Here is an 18,192-nt window from a genome sequence, read left to right on the forward strand (position 1 = left end):
TGCCAAAACAATCACGTTTTTTTTAGCAAGGCAGGCTGGGTGGGTCTGCTGACGCGTGAACTGGTTAAGGTGTACTTCCAGGGAAGGCGGAGGGTAGGAACTGGTGAACCAAGAGAGCAGGTACTGGTGAACCTGAAGCACAGCAGAAACGACAATAAACGCGAGGAAGTATGACACCTGGAAATTAACTCATGAAGAGTCGGCTGTACATTACCATTAGTGTGACTGATCATCTGGCAAAGAGTGGAGTGAAGAACAGGCGCTAATATACTGCAAGCTGGGGGCGTGGCTGGTGAGGTGACTGTAGACAGGTGAGCCGGAGTTCTGGAGGGAAACTGAAAGTAGGTCAACCACGTGACCGCCTAAACACTGCTAGGATCCCAGGCCAGACGCTTGAGACAATGGAAGGCCTGACTCTGGGATCCTTTGTTGAGCAATGCACTAGTCCGACAGCTTCGCCTATGTGCGAAACTCGGTTTGAAGACAAAGTCTGGCCAAAGCTGTCCGGAAACCCTGGAAGCCCTCACAACGCGCTGTGAGGCCACTAAGGTAATAACAGCTAGCGCACTCCGATCCTCCCTGCTTTTCCCACAAGTTGTTCGTCCTCCATTTTCGCTCTGTGACTTCAGTTGCAGAAATGGAGCATCGTATTCAAACGTTTGAATTTAATTGCAGACCTAAGCCACGAGTCTTTAACTCACAGGCGAGTGAACAGACTGTTCATTAGTTTTGTTTGTACCGGATCCTTCGGATCCAGCTTTGTCTTGCATGTTTTTCTTTCTCTCTTCTATCATACTATCACACCCCTACGCATGTCCACAGACCCTTGGTGCGCAGAGCGTCATTTTGTGCCAGAAACACGCAGAGATCTTACCTCTCTGGTTTAGTTCGATTGTTGGTAGAATAGTTGTTTGTCCCGTAGTTGTAGTTGAATATCTTTTTTTTGTTAATATTGGTTGTAATTGATATTGCTACATTTAATAAGTTCTGTTGCAGTTACTGTTTGTGGTTATTTGTGCGTATTTCTTTTTTAACAGCTGAAGTGTGATAGTGCTCAGATTCAGCCCTTCTTTGTTCATCTCCCAGATATTGGCACTTATAAGTGGCCCTGACCTCAGAATGATTTTGTAGTTTGGCCATTGGTCCCGTATACCAGGTCCCGTAATTATTAATCTAATTAGTACTTTTATGATTATTAATAACCTTCCAATAACCAAACATGCCCCTACTGGTGCACAACAACACAGACAAACAAGAAACACTAGGGAGAGGAAAGCACCAGAGACACAAGGAAGGAGGGAGAGGCTGTGGACTGCATCATCTGTGTACAAATTTAAAATAAATGCTAATGCTAATTACATCTACTAATTATATGACCAAGGAAAAGCTTTTAAACTGAGCAAAGAACATGGCCCATTCCATTCTTTGTAGAGTAATATTGAGCCTGTGGTTATTGGTAAGGGAGGTGTGGTTTTCCTCTTATTTCCTGTGTCTTCTCGGTCTTTCTTTTAATGTAAATGTTGGGTTGGGTTTATATTGAGGTGTTGTCTTTGGTACGTCTACTGTTTCCTCCTGCTGTCTATTTGGCCAGTATATGCATACATATGGCAAATTATCAAAGGGCTCACTGAACCGTTTGATGAGTATGAAAATCATATGAATCATGTGTCACGCACTTAGCAGTCACGAGATCTCAACCCAGCTGACACCTTGCATGTTACACAACACTCTTTGCCACCCTCATCAAAACAAAGCCTTCAGGTACTATGATCCCTCCTATAGAGAAGCTGAATCCTGGTACTTTAGGGCTTGATCACAAAAATAAGTTTGTTTTTGTTTTTTGTTTTGTTAGTTTTGGACAAAGTTGACCTACAATTACAACTTAAATATAATTATAATTCACCACAATAAAAAATATAACCCACTGTGACATGAAAGGACTTAAGTGTTAATTAATCACAAGGACAGCACTACTTTCTATAGCAAAATCTATAAAAAAACAGAAACATCTCTAGTCTAAAAACCTACATTTTTTCTCAGAGTATGTGCCCTGATTCACAAAAGGTTAAAAAAAAAAAAGGAAAAGAAAAAATTTGTGACGCAAAGAGGTTGGCTTCCTGTGGTGCGAAAAAGATAAATTAAACCTCAGTTCCATCTCATTCACTGTCTGAGACATCAAAAGCACCAGGGCAGCCCCCAAGGTAACTGCACTTTCTCATTCACTACACATCATAGCGCTCATGACAACTACTGATTATCTTGTCTTTTTAAACTTTTAAACAAAGTATATTGTTATGTTTGTGAATTTTTGTGTATTTGTCATAGTCCTGTCGCAGGCATGTTTTACAGAAAGATAAACTTGTGTGATTGTTAGCGTAGAGTGGATTGGTAGATGTCTTGTATTACAGAAGCAGACAGCGCACAGTGTAAGACATTCAAGAAAGAGATTATCAGAGGAGATGTTTTATTCATATCCACAGAGTGGCACTCATCTCCACTGAAACATGAAGTGTCCGCAGCTCCTGTTCGTGTGTTGGTGCTCCAGCATCCTTACAGTGACCAGCTGCTTCAGAGGTACTGCTCACCTGTCTGGTGACCTCCAAGCTTTTTTTTTGGGAAATGCTTTAAATAAGGCAGTTTACAGTATATCTGATCTTGACGTAGGCATCTGTGTTATCACCCCCTCCCCTTAGATCGTTTTTGTACAGATAATTCCACATGGTTCTGTCATACATTCCAGTCATCAACCACAGCACAAGGTTCAAGGGAAATGTTACACCACAGAAATGTCAAGCAGTAATTCACATAATCTGATTATTATATTATCTGTCATTATCTTTAACATTTGAGTAATATTTTGACTGTGGGAGGTAACATTTGCTCAAGTGGTGCACTGATTAGTGTACTGAATGGTAGTACTGAGTTCTACCATTTTATGTAACTTAATACTAAAAAGAAAGATTGTACTGTTTATTTCTCTCCATTTATCTGATAGCTGGAGTTTCCTTTAATCATTTCACAGCCCGTCATATTTATCTTGTGACTCTGCAGACTCTTGTGACTCTAAACTAAAATAAACTACCTAACTGCATACAGACTAATCAACTAGCTCCACTTTGACCAGCTACAACTGTAAAATGCTTGTTATGCACTGATGCATTAGTAACAATCCAGTAACATCATTACACTTTTCTGCAGCTTTTGAATGCAGGACTCATTTGTACTTCATTCTGACTGTGTGAGTCTGCATGTGTGTATTTGCATCCATATTTTCAGTGAAGAGTACCTGTATTAGTTAGGGAAGATACTGAACAATAGACATAAGGTAATGTCTTTGCAAAATGTGCTGTTGTTGATCAGTCAGAGTCTCAAAGACTTGTTATGGAGTATTTTTATATTGTTTTGTTGTTACTTAAGCTAAGGATCTGAATGCTTTCCTTTTTCGGAAAGACCCAAAATTGTATCACAATCTACATGACAAAAATCTTTTCTTCCCACTTGTGTAGCTGATGGATATTCATGTGTGAGTGCCTACTGGAACACAATTACTTGTGTGTTGAACATCACTGGTAATCCTGTGGGACAGTCCATCGCCACCTACAGCCTGAAATTCATTGAAAATTGGTAATGAAACTTAGCATTATATTAATAAATGAAAATGTTAAATTCTTCACACAGAATGAATGAATGCCTGCAAACATATTAACATTCTGTTATTGGGTTTTTTGTTTGTTTGACTCTTTTAGGAAGAAGCAGAATTACGCTTGTCCACTTGTGTCAATGAATCACAGTTACAGCAGTGTCTGTGAAGTTACAGAGAGAAAAACTTTTAACCATAGGCAAAAGTATTCCATATACCTTTGTAATGAATCTGTCTGCCATCCTCTACTGGAGGAATTTATCCCATCACGGAACAGTAAGTATAAATTAATTGTACTTCATACTGATTGTATGTCTGACTTTATTTTTGATCTTTTATTTAGGAGAGATACTAAACAACAAACTTTAGGTTGTTGCAAAGTGCAAAATGCACCGTTGTTGATTGTAAATATGATTCAATGAGTGTTTGTTATTAGTTCAGCTGACACCCCCGGATGACGTTAAGGTCCAACCAACACCAGAAGCTTTCAACATCACTTGGAAAAGTGGGTATGAAGAACATATGTTCTTCCAGTCTCGACTTGACTACAAACTCTTACTTCAAAAATCTCAAAGCAGCTGGAGCAAAGTAAGATCCCCTGCCATGAACTGCCATTTTTATCAATAACTAGTTTTGCTGTAATAAGATCTAACAATCATCATTGTGATTGTTTGTATCCCCAGAATCTCTCCGAAACTCAGAAGTTTGTATCGATTCGAAGAGACGAACTTGATGCATATGCTACATATTGCATTAGAGTGAAATCAAAGCCTTCTTCACACCTTTACAAAGGAGCTTGGAGTGAATGGAGTCCACTGACATGCTGGAACAATGATGTGCAACAAGGAGGTAAGATGACACTTTTTATTTAGTACAAAGGCTTCATGACTCTGACAGTCAATGCTGCATGTAAATGTGCTGAAATACAGGTATATTTAAAATCTGCTCATGAGGTCTTTTCTCTGAATAGTCGATATCTCAGTGTCATCAAGAAGAAGTATCATACTATACTGTGTGAATAACTTGAGTCAGAGTCTGAGACCTCTTTCTTTTTTTGTAATCACCACTTTTGTAGAATGATACTGATAACTCATTGTACTGTCATCTCTGCCATATGAATCACTAATTCTGAATTATTTTTTTTTAACCTTGCTTAGAACAAGATAATAAATTAGTCATTTTGATCAAATCTCTGGCCCCGGTGTGTGTGGTTGCTGGAGTTTTGCTGTTTGTGTTCTACAGTCCTGCTGTGAGGTAATGCCTCTGCATCTTCTATGTAATTTGCTCTGTATAAGGATCGTAAAATGGGATTTCAATCTTTATGATTTTTTCATGATTTGTGCAACAGAATGAAGATAAAAACTCTGTCCTACACGCCATCGCCAGCCCCTTTCTTTCAACCTCTGTTTGAACAAAATAAAGGCAATCTCAAGGTGAGGTGGTAGGACTGTGTCCTCTGGTCCATTCTCGTTATTATTGTTTTAGTTTAGGAAAGTGAGCCAACTCAGCTTTTAGCATCTACTCAGCATCTACTTTGGGTATGTGTCTGCTGTCAACAGTAGTCTTGTTAAAGTCCTCAAGGATATTTAGATTTTTATTTTGTTTAGTTTCATCTCAGCTGTGTGTGTGTGTGTGTGTGTGTGTGTGTATAAATATATATACACACCTCACATACAACTTTCGCACACCTGATGTATGTGTGCTGCTGAATTTACAGGAATGGTTTTCACATCAAAGCAAGTTTGCACAAACAAGCAAGACTGAGGAGATCCTGATAACCAGTCCTGTGACTGTTGTCCCAAAACCCATCAAAAAGGACCAAGAAGAGAACCAGGACTTCAATAACTCATCAGTAGCACAACTGGATTTCAGTCAGTGTCAAACCTCTTATGTTGGCTTACCTGGGATGCACGAGGAAGCCCGCCATCCTATGACTGTGGTCTGTCCAGGTGACACTTCTTACACTCAGCTCCCTTCCTCTGTCTGGGGCTTCGGCGTTGAACAAGTACAAGCTTTGTCCTTTCCACCTGAAGATTTCTTAGAGATCAGCAATGCTGACTCTGGTTGCAGCTGTGAAGACCTGACCCAAAGCCCAGACTGCAGTTTACTGCACAGTGCCATTGTTGACAGTCTACCAACATGTTACTGTAGTGATTACTGCGTTCTGAACAAAACAGTAGAGGGTGTTGTTCCTGTTTTAGTGTCCAAATGAAGAGACCCAAATATCCCATTTGATACCCAAAGAGAGGATGACAGCTAAACATAAGAAATGATCCCGTCGGTTGGTTTGGAGAAAGAGAAATTCATTCATTGAGGACACTGATCTCAGTGTCCTCAATGAATTATGAATTAATTGCTACTTTTCAGATTAAGCTTTTGCGTTAAAAAGCTTTTAAAATACAACACATTACTGAAAATTAAACAATTTTCGTTTGTCACTGCTCACAAAAAAAGCCTGGTTTGGGCCCCTGTAACATTTCTGATTTCTATGAATGCTACCTGACATTATAAACGTAGTTAAAGCTTGCTTCTCTTCAACCTGCTACAACAGTAAAATGCTGCTTCTGCATGAATGTACCAGTATTAATCTAATAATGTCATGATACTGTGTCAGTCACAGGGGACAAATTTCAAGAATGAGTACTTTTACTTTTATGCTTACATTCTATTTTTCTTTTATACAAAATGCAAGAATTTTAAATACAGGACTCTTACTTGTAATAGTATTTTTTAGATTGCTGTATAATTACATTTACTTTGAGTAACTTCTGTACCACTGCTAATAAAAAGGCAGTTTAGTGTATTTGGCTTTCACATATTAAGTTTGAACAGCCACATACACTTATAAAATACAACACAATGTCAGTCATTAAGCCAGTCAACCTTTTTTGCTTGTGGCTCCTTACAATAAAGCTGTGTCTTACTTGGGCCCTTTGCCATGTCTCAGATGTTTATGAGTGGTAAACAGTTCCACAACTTCTCATAGGGTTGGATTTAAAAAAAAAAAAAGTTCTTTTAGGCCCTAAGAGGTAGAATTCCAATATTTCACAAAAAAAGTGTGGAAAAAAAGTCTGAAAAACTACTTCAGCACAGCACAACAGTCTTTTACAACAACCAAACTATAAGAAAAAGTAAAGTTGAGAGGAAGATTTCATTTTATATTAACTGTGCACAGTTTTAAAATAAAAGCTAATGCTACTTACATCTACAAATTACATGACCAAGGAGAATCATGTAAATTGAGGAAAGAACATGGCCCATTCCATTTTTGTAGAGTAATATTGAGTCAATGTTTATTGCTAAGGGGATATGGTTTTCCTCTTATTTCCTCTATTTTTGTTTTGTCTGCCTTTTAGTGTAAATGTTAAGTTGGATTGGGTTTACACTAAAGAAAAATTAAAGCTTGCACTTGTGGCACGTATTGTAAACATGTTCCCAAACATATTAATGTTTGGCAGAATTGCACTTGTCCACTTGTGTCAATAACTCACAGTTACGGCAGTGTCTGTAAAGTTACAGAGACAAAAGCTATTCCATACACCTTTGTAATAAATCTGTCGGCCATCCTCTAATGGAGCAATTTTCCCATCACAGAACAGTAAGCACTGTATAAATTAATTGTACTTTATACTGATTGTATGTGCCTGACAGACTTTATCTGTGGTCTTGTATTTGTACTACTTGTATGAGAAAGATCCCCAAACATGTAAATATGATTCAATGAATGTTTGTTATCAGTTGAGTTGACACCCCTGCATGAAGTTAAGGTCCAACCAACACCAGAAGCTTTCAATGTCACTTGGAAAAGTGGGCATGAAGAACACATGATCCTCCCAAAAAACAAACAAAAAAACACCTGGTTCATGGAACCTGGCAAAGATGCGTAAACATGAAGATGGACTGTGTGGAACAGTTACACTGTCACACGGAGAAGAGACGAGGGCGGCGGGTATGGTTACAATGAGGAGCCTGTTGAATGCCACCACTGAGAACCAGCCAAGGGTGGTGAAAGCAGTCCTTGAATCGCAGCGGTGGAAATCGAATCACTCCGAACAACTGCAATCTAATCCCGACCTGTGCAAGGCAGCAGCGTGCCGCAAGACATCCAATCTGCCGGAAACCCAGACGAGGAAGAAATCAGCTCGGCAGCTTCAGTAACTCGCACTGGCAGGAGAGTGGTTTATTTCCCTAGAACAATTTTTGCGTAGATTTTAGTCGCTCACTGGGAAGTGAGTAAAAACAGCGAGAGCAGCGCTGTCATATTCACAGTGTGGATTCAGTAACGATGAATAACAATGATAGCCACAACCCGCCGGGTTTACCCCCAAGTTTGCACAACGACGACGAGGCTCTGGCCAGTGAAAATGCCGTCAGGGCGGCTATAAACACTGCAGCGCCTGCAACCGCAGAGTGCTGGAGTACCAGAGGATGGTGGCTGACAGGGATAAGGAGATCAGGAGGCTGGAGTGCAAGTTGGAGAAAAGTGAAAGTGAGATGAGGATGTTGCTTGTGGGGGTAGGCAGGGGGCAGCCAAATGACCAAACTAAAGACGAACCTGAAGTCAAAACTAATGGTAAGTATCAAATGAATCTGGTAAAAGAAACATCGACAGAAGTAGTCGTTAGAGACACAGATCTCCCCTGCACAGTCGACTGTGGATGTGGTCTGCAAGTCCACCCACTTATTTTTCTATCCTGTTATCTGTTTATCAGGTGTGGGTGCAGCAACGCTCATACACCTTTCCCCGAAGTGCCATGACACCACGGAGGCCTTTCCCCACCAACATGCCCAAACTGAGACACCCCCATCGGGGGTTGAAGGGGCAGCTGGATGTCAGCCCTTTGGATGCATCACCTCCCTGGTTAAAGAGGAACCTCCTGACTTGGAGACGGTCATTAAATGGGAGGTGTGTGAGGGGAGCTCGCTGGACCCGCAGGAAGGTCAATGTGGAGCTGAATATCAGCATAAAGAAAAACCTGCAAAAAAAGGTGAGCTCAGCCGCTGCTGTCATCTTATGGTGCTGGCTGACAGAGTGACAACTGTGATGAATAACCTCAGCCTGTCAAGTGTGTCTGCAAAACACAGATGAGGCTGTTGCACAGATTAGGCACCCTGTTATGTGAACACATAACAGGGTGATTCTGCTTTGAATGAGAACCATAGGTCAAGAAACAGACTGATACAATCTCCCTCCCACACAAGTACAGGTCTTAGTCTCTTGTGGTTGGTAATTTGGAAAGTGTACCCTCTGATATTTAACAAAGAATTACCTTGTGAGAAAAGGTGAGCTCAAGCAATGTCTCCTCCAGTTAAAACAAAAGCATTTTTTATAACTTTCAGAAACAGTCTGACACCATCGCCACCCTTTGAAGGCAAGGTTTGAACCTCTTTCTCAAACTCTCTTTTCTATTTCTTTTTTACTCATCTACTTATTCCACTTTTCATACAAGCAAGCGTAATTTCATGAATTTCTTGGAGGAGACACTGAAAGTACTTTATGTGCCATCATCTCCATTTGTGTGACTCAAGACAACAGAGGCAGTGTGATGCATTCAGGTGGAGGCTTTTTGCCCGCCCCAAAGTGTGGCCTTTGAGAATAGGTATGGACATTTTTGTCACCAGTTGTGGTCAAAAGACATGTTGTACAGCCTAGTTGATTTAAAGAATACTGATCCCTTGTGACTGTGACAGACTGTCCCACAAGTCCACACCCCAGAAAACACTGATCAGAGTGAAATTCAAAAAGCTTTAAAAAAGAAATGTAAACCAAATATGAAAGAAGTTGGAAAGGCAAAAGTTTCATTCTGTTTTTCATTCAAAGTACAAACACTTGCATCACTAACCTGCTGTGTCTCAGTTCCATACTACATTCTAATTCTAATTGTATACAAAATAAGTAGTACTACAGTATACAGAAATGTTTGTAGCGTACTTTTTTTTTTATCTTAGTATATAATAAATCAACATGATCTACCATCTTACACTGATTGGAAGTATTACAATAAAAAGTGTGATACACTGCCAGTAAAACCTCTCAAAGAGAGCTGTGAGCAAAAAGGGCCAGGTGATGAAAAAAGGTCTTAACAAATGTCGCAAAAAAATCCCACAATAACAGTGATAAGCTCCTGAGTAATTTACAGTTAATGTATCTATTCTACATTTGGGTAAAACCTCATCTCCGCACTGTATCGATAGATTAGCGAATAGATCATCGGTAACACACATGTAGGGCCAAAACAAGGGAAACAAGATTAACGAACAAAACTAAAAACATTTTTTTCAAACCCTCACAGCTGTTGTTCAGTCTGTCCTTTTCAGTCAGTGCTGATTCTTTTCCGTGATAGGACCCACACCAGCAGTTGTTTGTCACTTTATAAATTACATTTGTGTTATTTATATATTTTAACTTTTTATTATTGCGTAGCACTAAAACTACATCAGCCAGTAACAGTGTGCAATGGTCAATCTGTGTAGCATAACATGCTGATCTTGTGTATGAACATTGTTGTGTGTTATACCATGTTGGCTGCAGAGTGTATCAAGCTATTGATTCAAATGTAAAAGATAGTTTAGAACCTTAACTAACCTTTATTTAAGTCACGTAGAATTCAGTCTAAACTCAATATACCCCTTTGACTTCAAATTAAAAGATCTTTTTTTGAGGATGTCCAGGTCTATGTTGACTATTTCTTACTCTTACTACCAACATGCACAAACCTGTTTGACTGGATGCCTATAAGCCAATCACTGTGTTCCACATCATCTGAAGTGGACTGGCTGTATGTTTGGAGTCATTGTCTTTCTTCCTTTTTGATAGTGTTGCACTGGTACATTGTTTGCCAGTCATCTGTCACATGTTGAAATGAAGGTTTGCTGACAATTTACCTGGTGTTTAAACATTGAAACATTTTGAATTTATGGGTTGATGAGGACTGCTCCAGAATATCATTGGTTTTGGTCTCTGTGAATACAGACCTGTTTGAGGGCGGCACTGGTTTAGCCTACAGTTTAGACCGTCTCATGGTCATGTTCTTTAAATTATGCAGACTGTTAAATTGGGTTGCAACTTTTTGCATCTCCCACCTTGGTAGCTTGAATACTTGTTAGGAAGGATGTAGAGTCCAGTTTTTTGTTTCCACTCAGGATAAAGTCAAGCCCGGTCGCCTACCTGATAAACTTTAGCTCTTTCTCTGATAGTTACTGAGAGAATAAGAAGTAGGTTGAAAGCTCTTATCAAGATGGCTAGTTTAAATATTTAAATCATATGTAACTTTGAACACAGACGTTTCTGAGCCTACTGCATATTAGATAGTATCATAGTCAACAGTTAACAAACCAGTTGACTTTAGCTAACATACCCTGTTAAGTAAGATTTAAAAACCTCAATCCTCTCAACACCTGAGAAAGCCCAGGAAAAAAAAAACTTTGATTATTTTATTTACTTAAAAGTATTTTTCTTTCTGCCCAGCAACAGCAACAAAGTGGTATATTTTCCTTTACTTGAGAAAGATTAGATCGGTGACTAATTAGTTTAAAGATGTGTGTAGTCAATGTGAAACCATTGAGTCTTATTGTCCTTTCCTTCCTGAGTTCTCGAAACCTGTTATTTGGTAGGTGTCACTTTGATAAAATTGTAGTATTGTTCAGGTGAGTGAGTGATGAGTCATGTCTGGAAAAAAGCCCCAATAAAATCTGTCTCTTATATTTTTTATATTTGTATATCATGTTAAGCCTGAAGTTTGAAATGCAAAAAATGTGGCATATTAATATTATTTATCCTCTCTAAATTAAAAGCACACAAAGCAAAGTGAAAATTGTATCGTGCCAAATGTGACATATTAATAGAGAGTAGAGACATTTATGACCTATTTTTGAAACGTTTCTTATCATTTTGCCAACTGTGTGGTAAAATGGCATTACATGACTAACACAGAGAGAGCTTTGTTATTTAGTTTAGAGTTCTATTAAGCAGCCTGAGTACTATTTCAAATTCTGGCCTGTTAGAGGCTGCAATGACACCAATGATAAAAAGAGAAAAAAGAGCCCAAGCTAATCTCTACCGTTTAAAGTCTTTAGTAATCTTAGCCATTTTGTGGTAGAGAAAGTATTTTAAAATAAAGCCATTTTCAAGCAGAAAGCACATGCACAGTGATGCTTAATTTAGCTGTGTTCACTGTTTCTTCTTGAACCTTGAAACCTGAACCAAAGTTTTCTAAGAACTGTGAGTGGCTTTGGTTTGTTTCTTCTAAAAACTGTGAGTGTGTGGTTTATATTTCTGACAAAGTATGATAATTGTGCGCAAAAAAAGCCCAACCATTTTTGCAAACTTTGTAAAAAAAAAAAAAAAGAAAAGAAAAGAAGAAAATGGCATGGTGGCAGCTGTCTCCTATGATTGTGTCCACCTTATGTGTTCAGGGCTGACAAGAAAACTGCTGCAGTTCTTGCCTTAACTCAGTGCCCCAAGCCCAAGGGAGCACTGTTTGCTCCAGCTTGCTTTGCTCTTCCCATGGGTTTATTCCCTCCAACAGATTGAAGGCACACACAGAACAGTTGGTTTTTTTCACCATTCAAATTGATCTGTGTACTGCAGTTCTGTGAGACAACAGCATTTTCTAAATATCCTTTCTCTATCAATAATTATAAATATATACATTTAATACTAATAATTTATAACTAATAATTCATGAGGAAGGAAACACATTGTTTGTTGAACCCGAAAGGGACATGTAATACACACATAATAGGTGTCTTAGCCCAGGGTGCTCCACTCCATATCCAGGTAAAATTGTGAGCATTGGTTATACAAGAAAACCCAACAGGACACATTTTAATTTGAATCACAAAAATTTGAGACTCACCAACCAACACGGTATAACCTTTTTCATGTGAAAACGGTTAAACGTAAAGTTTGTGCAGCATTTGGTTGATATAGCAGTGTTTCATATTTTCAGGTTGGTATTCCTTTGTCGACGTGGCCTTTGTTATTATACAGCATGTGAGCTAACAACTTCTTTCCACTTCAAGTAGCAAGTTTCCATTTCCTGTGTGAATTGAACGCAACTGCAAATCACTGCTCTAGAGCAGTGATTTTGCAGTGATCTTGTGAGGAAGTGATTTCAGTATCCAGACATGTAACAGGCCGTTACCATTTGGTTGTGATTACTATTTTGACTGTGAATTTTTCAAATAAAGCAATGGGTATTTATATGGATTATATAGCTCAAGTAGTAGAAGAATCTTCCTAACCTAGAGAAGAAAACACTTAATGTTTCAGTGGACAAACAATAGGATACACCTTTCAATATAATGCATTCAAATTAGGGATGCACCAAATATTAGTAGTAGTAGTACAAATGGTACTACTACTACTACTACTACTACTAATAATAATAATAATAATAATAATAATTATTATTATTATTATTAATTATTCTATATTTATGTGTATTTTTTCTCTCTTTCCCACAGGATCCTACTCTTCACCTCTCCATCATCATGTAAATTTGTATATTGCCAGTTTTTACTAGTTTTTACTGTTTTTGTATTTTGTGTACTGGTTTTTTGTAGCTTTACTTTCTTGTTTCTTTAGATTGTAAATACTATTTTTTTGCACATTGTTCCTTATACTTAAATCGCATGCACACTTCTGCACTTTATCCTTTTCTTTTCTCCTGTTTTTGCTTGTGAGCTGCCTAACAAGTGAATTTCCCCGCTGTGGGATCAATAAAGTGCTATCTTATCTTATCTTATCTTATTTTATCTTATCTTATCTTATGTCAGTTAAATTCTGTTGGGCAGGTTCACTTTCTGTGTCCGTGGTTTGTTGGCCCTTCTTGTCGCCTGTTTGATATCTTTTAATGAGCTTTTATTTGTTTTGAGGTCTTTATTATGTGTGTAAAAGTCCAAATAAACTCTCATGTTTCCTCTTTTGATATTTCTTAACTATTTTGCAGACACATTTCCCAATGAGCACTGTTGAATGGAGTTGACAGTTTTACTCTGCATGAACTGAAACAATAAGACATGCCTCATGAACCTTAAGCACATATATATGTATATAGTTTGCATTATCCAGATTCAGACTGACCCATTGCACCACTGCACAATTGGTATTTGTGGAAAAAAAAAAACTTGTTCTGTTGGTTGTGTTGTTGCTCTGTAGTGCCTGAGAGCAAAGGAAAACCGAAGTCAAATTCCTTGTTTGTATGCATAAATTTGGCCAATAAAATGGATTCTGATTGAAGTCTTTAATGCATGAAGCCATGGAGTCAGACTGAAAGCGAACCCCTGGTATTTTGTGATCATTTCAAACACCTGTTCTGTGTTGGACTCCTATTCAGACGTTACTGCTGCTTTATGAGGGCAGTCACCGCAGGTCCCTCCTACCACTTCATCCATGAGTCCCGTCCAATCAGAGTCCAGTTTGAGCCACGCCAAAAATCAGTCGCACCTGTTGCTCATGCGCTAATCAAACCCATGTGACCGGGGAGGAGAGGGCTCAGCCAATAGCAGGGCAGAATTTTATTTTAGTGCGGCTTATAAGACATCAGGGTGATAAGGGCTCAAGTCTTCCATGGAATACAGGATGCGTTGATAACGTTCTGCTTTGTCCAAGCTCTTTTTCTGGTAAGTAGATTGAACTGAAGTCGTTACTACTTTTTTTAAACGTCATAGTATAGTAAGGCGTCAAAAAATGCCAAAAAAAGTCACAAATTTTTTTGACCTCAAAATGTCATGAAAAACGTCATAGTATAGTAAGGCGTCAAAATCGGCCAAAAAAAGTCAAAAAATTTTTTGACCTCAAAATGTCATAAAAAACGTCATAGTATAGTAAGGCCTCAAAAGATGCCAAAAAAAGTCAAAAAATTTTTTGACCTCAAAATGTCATTAAAAACGTCATAGTATAGTAGGGCGTCAAAATCGGCCAAAAAAAGTCACAATTTTTTTTTACCTCAAAATGTCATAAAAAACGCTATAGTATAGTAAGGCGTCAAAAAATGCCAAAAAAAATTTTGACCTCAAAATGTCATAAAAAACATCATAGTATAGTAAGGCGTCAAAAAATGCCAAAAAAAGTCACAAATTTTTTTGACCTCAAAATGTCATTAAAAAAACGTCATAGTATAGTAAGGCGTCAAAATCGGCCAAAAAAAGTCAAAAATTTTTTTGATCTCAAGATGTCATAAAAAACGTCATAGTATAGTAAGGTGTCAAAAAATGCCAAAAAAAATTTTGACCTCAAAATGTCATAAAAAACGTCATAGTATAGTAAGGCGTCAAAAAATGCCAAAAAAAGTCCAAAAATTTTTTGACCTCAAAATGTAATTAAAAACGTCATAGTATAGTAAGGCCTCAAAAAATACCAAAAAAAGTCAAACATTTTTTTGACCTCAAAATGTCATTAAAAACGTTGTAGTATAGTAAGGCGTCAAAAAATGCCAAAAAAAGTCAAAATTTTTTTTGACCTCAAAATGTCATAAAAAACACTATAGTATAGTAAGGCGTCAAAAAATGCAAAAAAAAAAGTCAAAAATTTTTTGGACCTCAAAATGTCATAAAAAACGTCATAGTATAGTAAGGCGTCAAAAAATGCCAAAAAAAGTCCAAAAATTTTTTGACCTCAAAGTGTAATTAAAAACGTCATAGTATAGTAAGGCCTCAAAAAATACCAAAAAAAGTCAAACATTTTTTTGACCTCAAAATGTCATTAAAAACGTTGTAGTATAGTAAGGCGTCAAAAAATGCCAAAAAAAGTCAAAATTTTTTTTGACCTCAAAATGTCATAAAAAACACTATAGTATAGTAAGGCGTCAAAAAATGCAAAAAAAAAGTCAAAAATTTTTTGGACCTCAAAATGTCATAAAAAACGTCATAGTATAGTAAAGCGTCAAAAAATGCCAAAAAAAGTCAAACATTTTTTTGACCTCAAAATGTCATAAAAAACATCATAGTATAGTAAGGCGTCAAAAAATGCCAAAAAAAGTCCAAAATTTTTTTGACCTCAAAATGTCATAAAAAACGTCATAGTATAGTAAGGCGTCAAAAAATGCCAAAAAAAGTCACAAATTTTTTTGACCTCAAAATGTCATAAAAAACGTCGTAGTATAGTAAGGCGTCAAAAAATGCCAAAAAAAGTCAAACATTTTTTTGACCTCAAAATGTCATAAAAAACGTCATAGTATAGTAAGGCGTCAAAATCAGCCAAAAAAAGTCAAAAAATTTTTTGACCTCAAAATGTCATAAAAAACGTCATAGTATAGTAAGGCGTCAAAATCGGTCAAAAAAAGTCACAAATTTTTTTGACCTCAAAATGTCATAAAAAACGTCATAGTATAGTAAGGCGTCAAAATCGGCCAAAAAAAGACAAAAAATTTTTTGACCTCAAAATGTCATAAAAAAACGTCATAGTATAGTAAGGCGTCAAAAAATGCCAAAAAAAGTCACAAATTTTTATGACCTCAAAATGTCATAAAAAACGTCATAGTATAGTAAGGCGTCAAAATCGTCCAAAAAAAGTCACAAATTTTTTTGACCTCAAAATGTCATAAAAAACGTCATAGTATAGTAAGGCGTCAAAATCGGCCAAAAAAAGTCAAATATTTTTTGACCTCAAAATGTCATAAAAAACGTCATAGTATAGTAAGGCGTTTTTTTCGGTGAAAAAAAGTCAAAAAATTTTTTGACCTCAAAATGTCATAAAAAACGTCATAGTATAGTAAAGCGTTTTTTTCGGCGAAAAAAAGTCAAAAATTTTTTTGACCTCAAAATGTCATAAAAACGTCATAGTATAGTAAGGCGTCAAAATCGTCCAAAAAAAGTCACAAATTTTTTTGACCTCAAAATGTCATAAAAAACATCATAGTATAGTAATGCGTCAAAATCGGCCAAAAAAAGTCAAAAAATTTTTTGACCTCAAAATGTCATAAAAAACGTCATAGTATAGTAAGGCGTCAAAATCGGCCAAAAAAAGACAAAAAATTTTTTGACCTCAAAATGTCATAAAAAACGTCATAGTATAGTAAGGCGTCAAAAAATGCCAAAAAAAGTCAAAAATTTTTTTGACCTCAAAATGTCATAAAAAACGTCATAGTATAGTAAGGCGTTTTTTTCGGCCAAAAAAAGTCACAAATTTTTTTGACCTCAAAATGTCATAAAAAACGTCATAGTATAGTAAAGCGTTTTTTTCGGCGAAAAAAAGTCACAAATTTTTTTGACCTCAAAATGTCATAAAAAACGTCATAGTATAGTAAGGCGTTTTTTTCGGCCAAAAAAAGTCACAAATTTTTTTGACCTCAAAATGTCATAAAAAACGTCATAGTATAGTAAGGCGTCAAAATCGTCCAAAAAAAGTCAAAAATTTTTTTGACCTCAAAATGTCATAAAAAACGTCATAGTATAGTAAGGCGTTTTTTTCGGCCAAAAAAAGTCAAAAATTTTTTTGACCTCAAAATGTCATAAAAAACGTCATAGTATAGTAAGGCGTTTTTTTCGGCCAAAAAAAGTCACAAATTTTTTTGACCTCAAAATGTCATAAAAAACGTCATAGTATAGTAAGACGTTTTTTTCGGCCAAAAAAAGACAAAAAATTTTTTGACCTCAAAATGTCATAAAAAACGTCATAGTATAGTAAGGCGTCAAAAAATGCCAAAAAAAGTCACAAATTTTTTTGACCTCAAAATGTCATAAAAAACGTCATAGTATAGTAAGGCGTTTTTTTCGGCCAAAAAAAGTCACAAATTTTTTTGACCTCAAAATGTCATAAAAAACATCATAGTATAGTAAGGCGTCAAAATTGTCCAAAAAAAGTCACAAATTTTTTTGACCTCAAAATGTCATAAAAAACGTCATAGTATAGCAAGGCGTCAAAATCGGCCAAAAAAAGTCAATTATTTTTTTGACCTCAAAATGTCATAAAAAACGTCATAGTATAGTAAGGCGTTTTTTTCGGTGAAAAAAAGTCAAAATTTTTTTGACCTCAAAATGTCATAAAAAACGTCATAGTATAGTAAGGCGTTTTTTTCGGCCAAAAAAAGTCAAAAATTTTTTTTGACCTCAAAATGTCATAAAAAACGTCATAGTATAGTAAGGCGTCAAAATCGGCCAAAAAACGACAAAAATTTTTTTGACCGCAAAATGTCATAAAAAACGTCATAGTATAGTAAGGCGTTTTTTTTCGGCCAAAAAAAGTCACAAATTTTTTTGACCTCAAAATGTCATAAAAAACGTCATAGTATAGTAAGGCGTTTTTTTCGGCCAAAAAAAGTCAAAATTTTTTTTGATCTCAAAATGTCAGAAAAAACGTCATAGTATAGTAAGGCGTCAAAAAATGCGAAAAAAAGTCAAAATTTTTTTTGACCTCAAAATGTCATAAAAAACGTCATAGTATAGTAAGGCGTTTTTTTCGGCCAAAAAAAGTCAAAAATTTTTTTTGACCTCAAAATGTCATAAAAAACGTCATAGTATAGTAAGGCGTCAAAATCGTCCAAAAAAAGTCAAAAGTTTTTTTGACCTCAAAATGTCATAAAAAACGTCATAGTATAGTAAGGCGTTTT

At 36.7% G+C, this 18,192-nt stretch overlaps 1 protein-coding gene across 4 annotated transcripts; it reads left to right on the forward strand.

The window, feature by feature from the left end:
• The first annotated feature begins 177 nt into the window (after nt 1-177).
• On the forward strand, nt 178-13,574 carry LOC121185951 (interleukin-21 receptor-like). 4 transcript variants are annotated; one of them, XM_041044499.1, is made up of 10 exons: nt 663-2,201; nt 2,481-2,574; nt 3,507-3,624; nt 3,747-3,916; nt 4,077-4,228; nt 4,324-4,489; nt 4,798-4,894; nt 4,989-5,073; nt 8,353-8,628; nt 13,109-13,574. In XM_041044499.1, the coding sequence occupies exons 2-10, from the start codon at nt 2,505-2,507 to the stop codon at nt 13,139-13,141; spliced, it is 1,167 nt and encodes a 388-aa protein (XP_040900433.1). In that variant the 5' UTR covers nt 663-2,201; nt 2,481-2,504; the 3' UTR covers nt 13,142-13,574. The 4 variants fall into 4 exon arrangements, with proteins under 4 accessions (XP_040900432.1, XP_040900433.1, XP_040900434.1 ...); XM_041044500.1 differs by lacking the exon at nt 13,109-13,574 and adding an exon at nt 8,981-9,482; XM_041044498.1 differs by lacking the exons at nt 663-2,201; nt 8,353-8,628; nt 13,109-13,574 and adding exons at nt 178-549; nt 5,358-6,568.
• The last annotated feature ends 4,618 nt before the right edge of the window (nt 13,575-18,192 follow it).

Source organism: Toxotes jaculatrix, chromosome 8 (assembly GCF_017976425.1).
Source record: "Toxotes jaculatrix isolate fToxJac2 chromosome 8, fToxJac2.pri, whole genome shotgun sequence".
NCBI classification, from domain to species: domain Eukaryota; kingdom Metazoa; phylum Chordata; class Actinopteri; family Toxotidae; genus Toxotes; species Toxotes jaculatrix.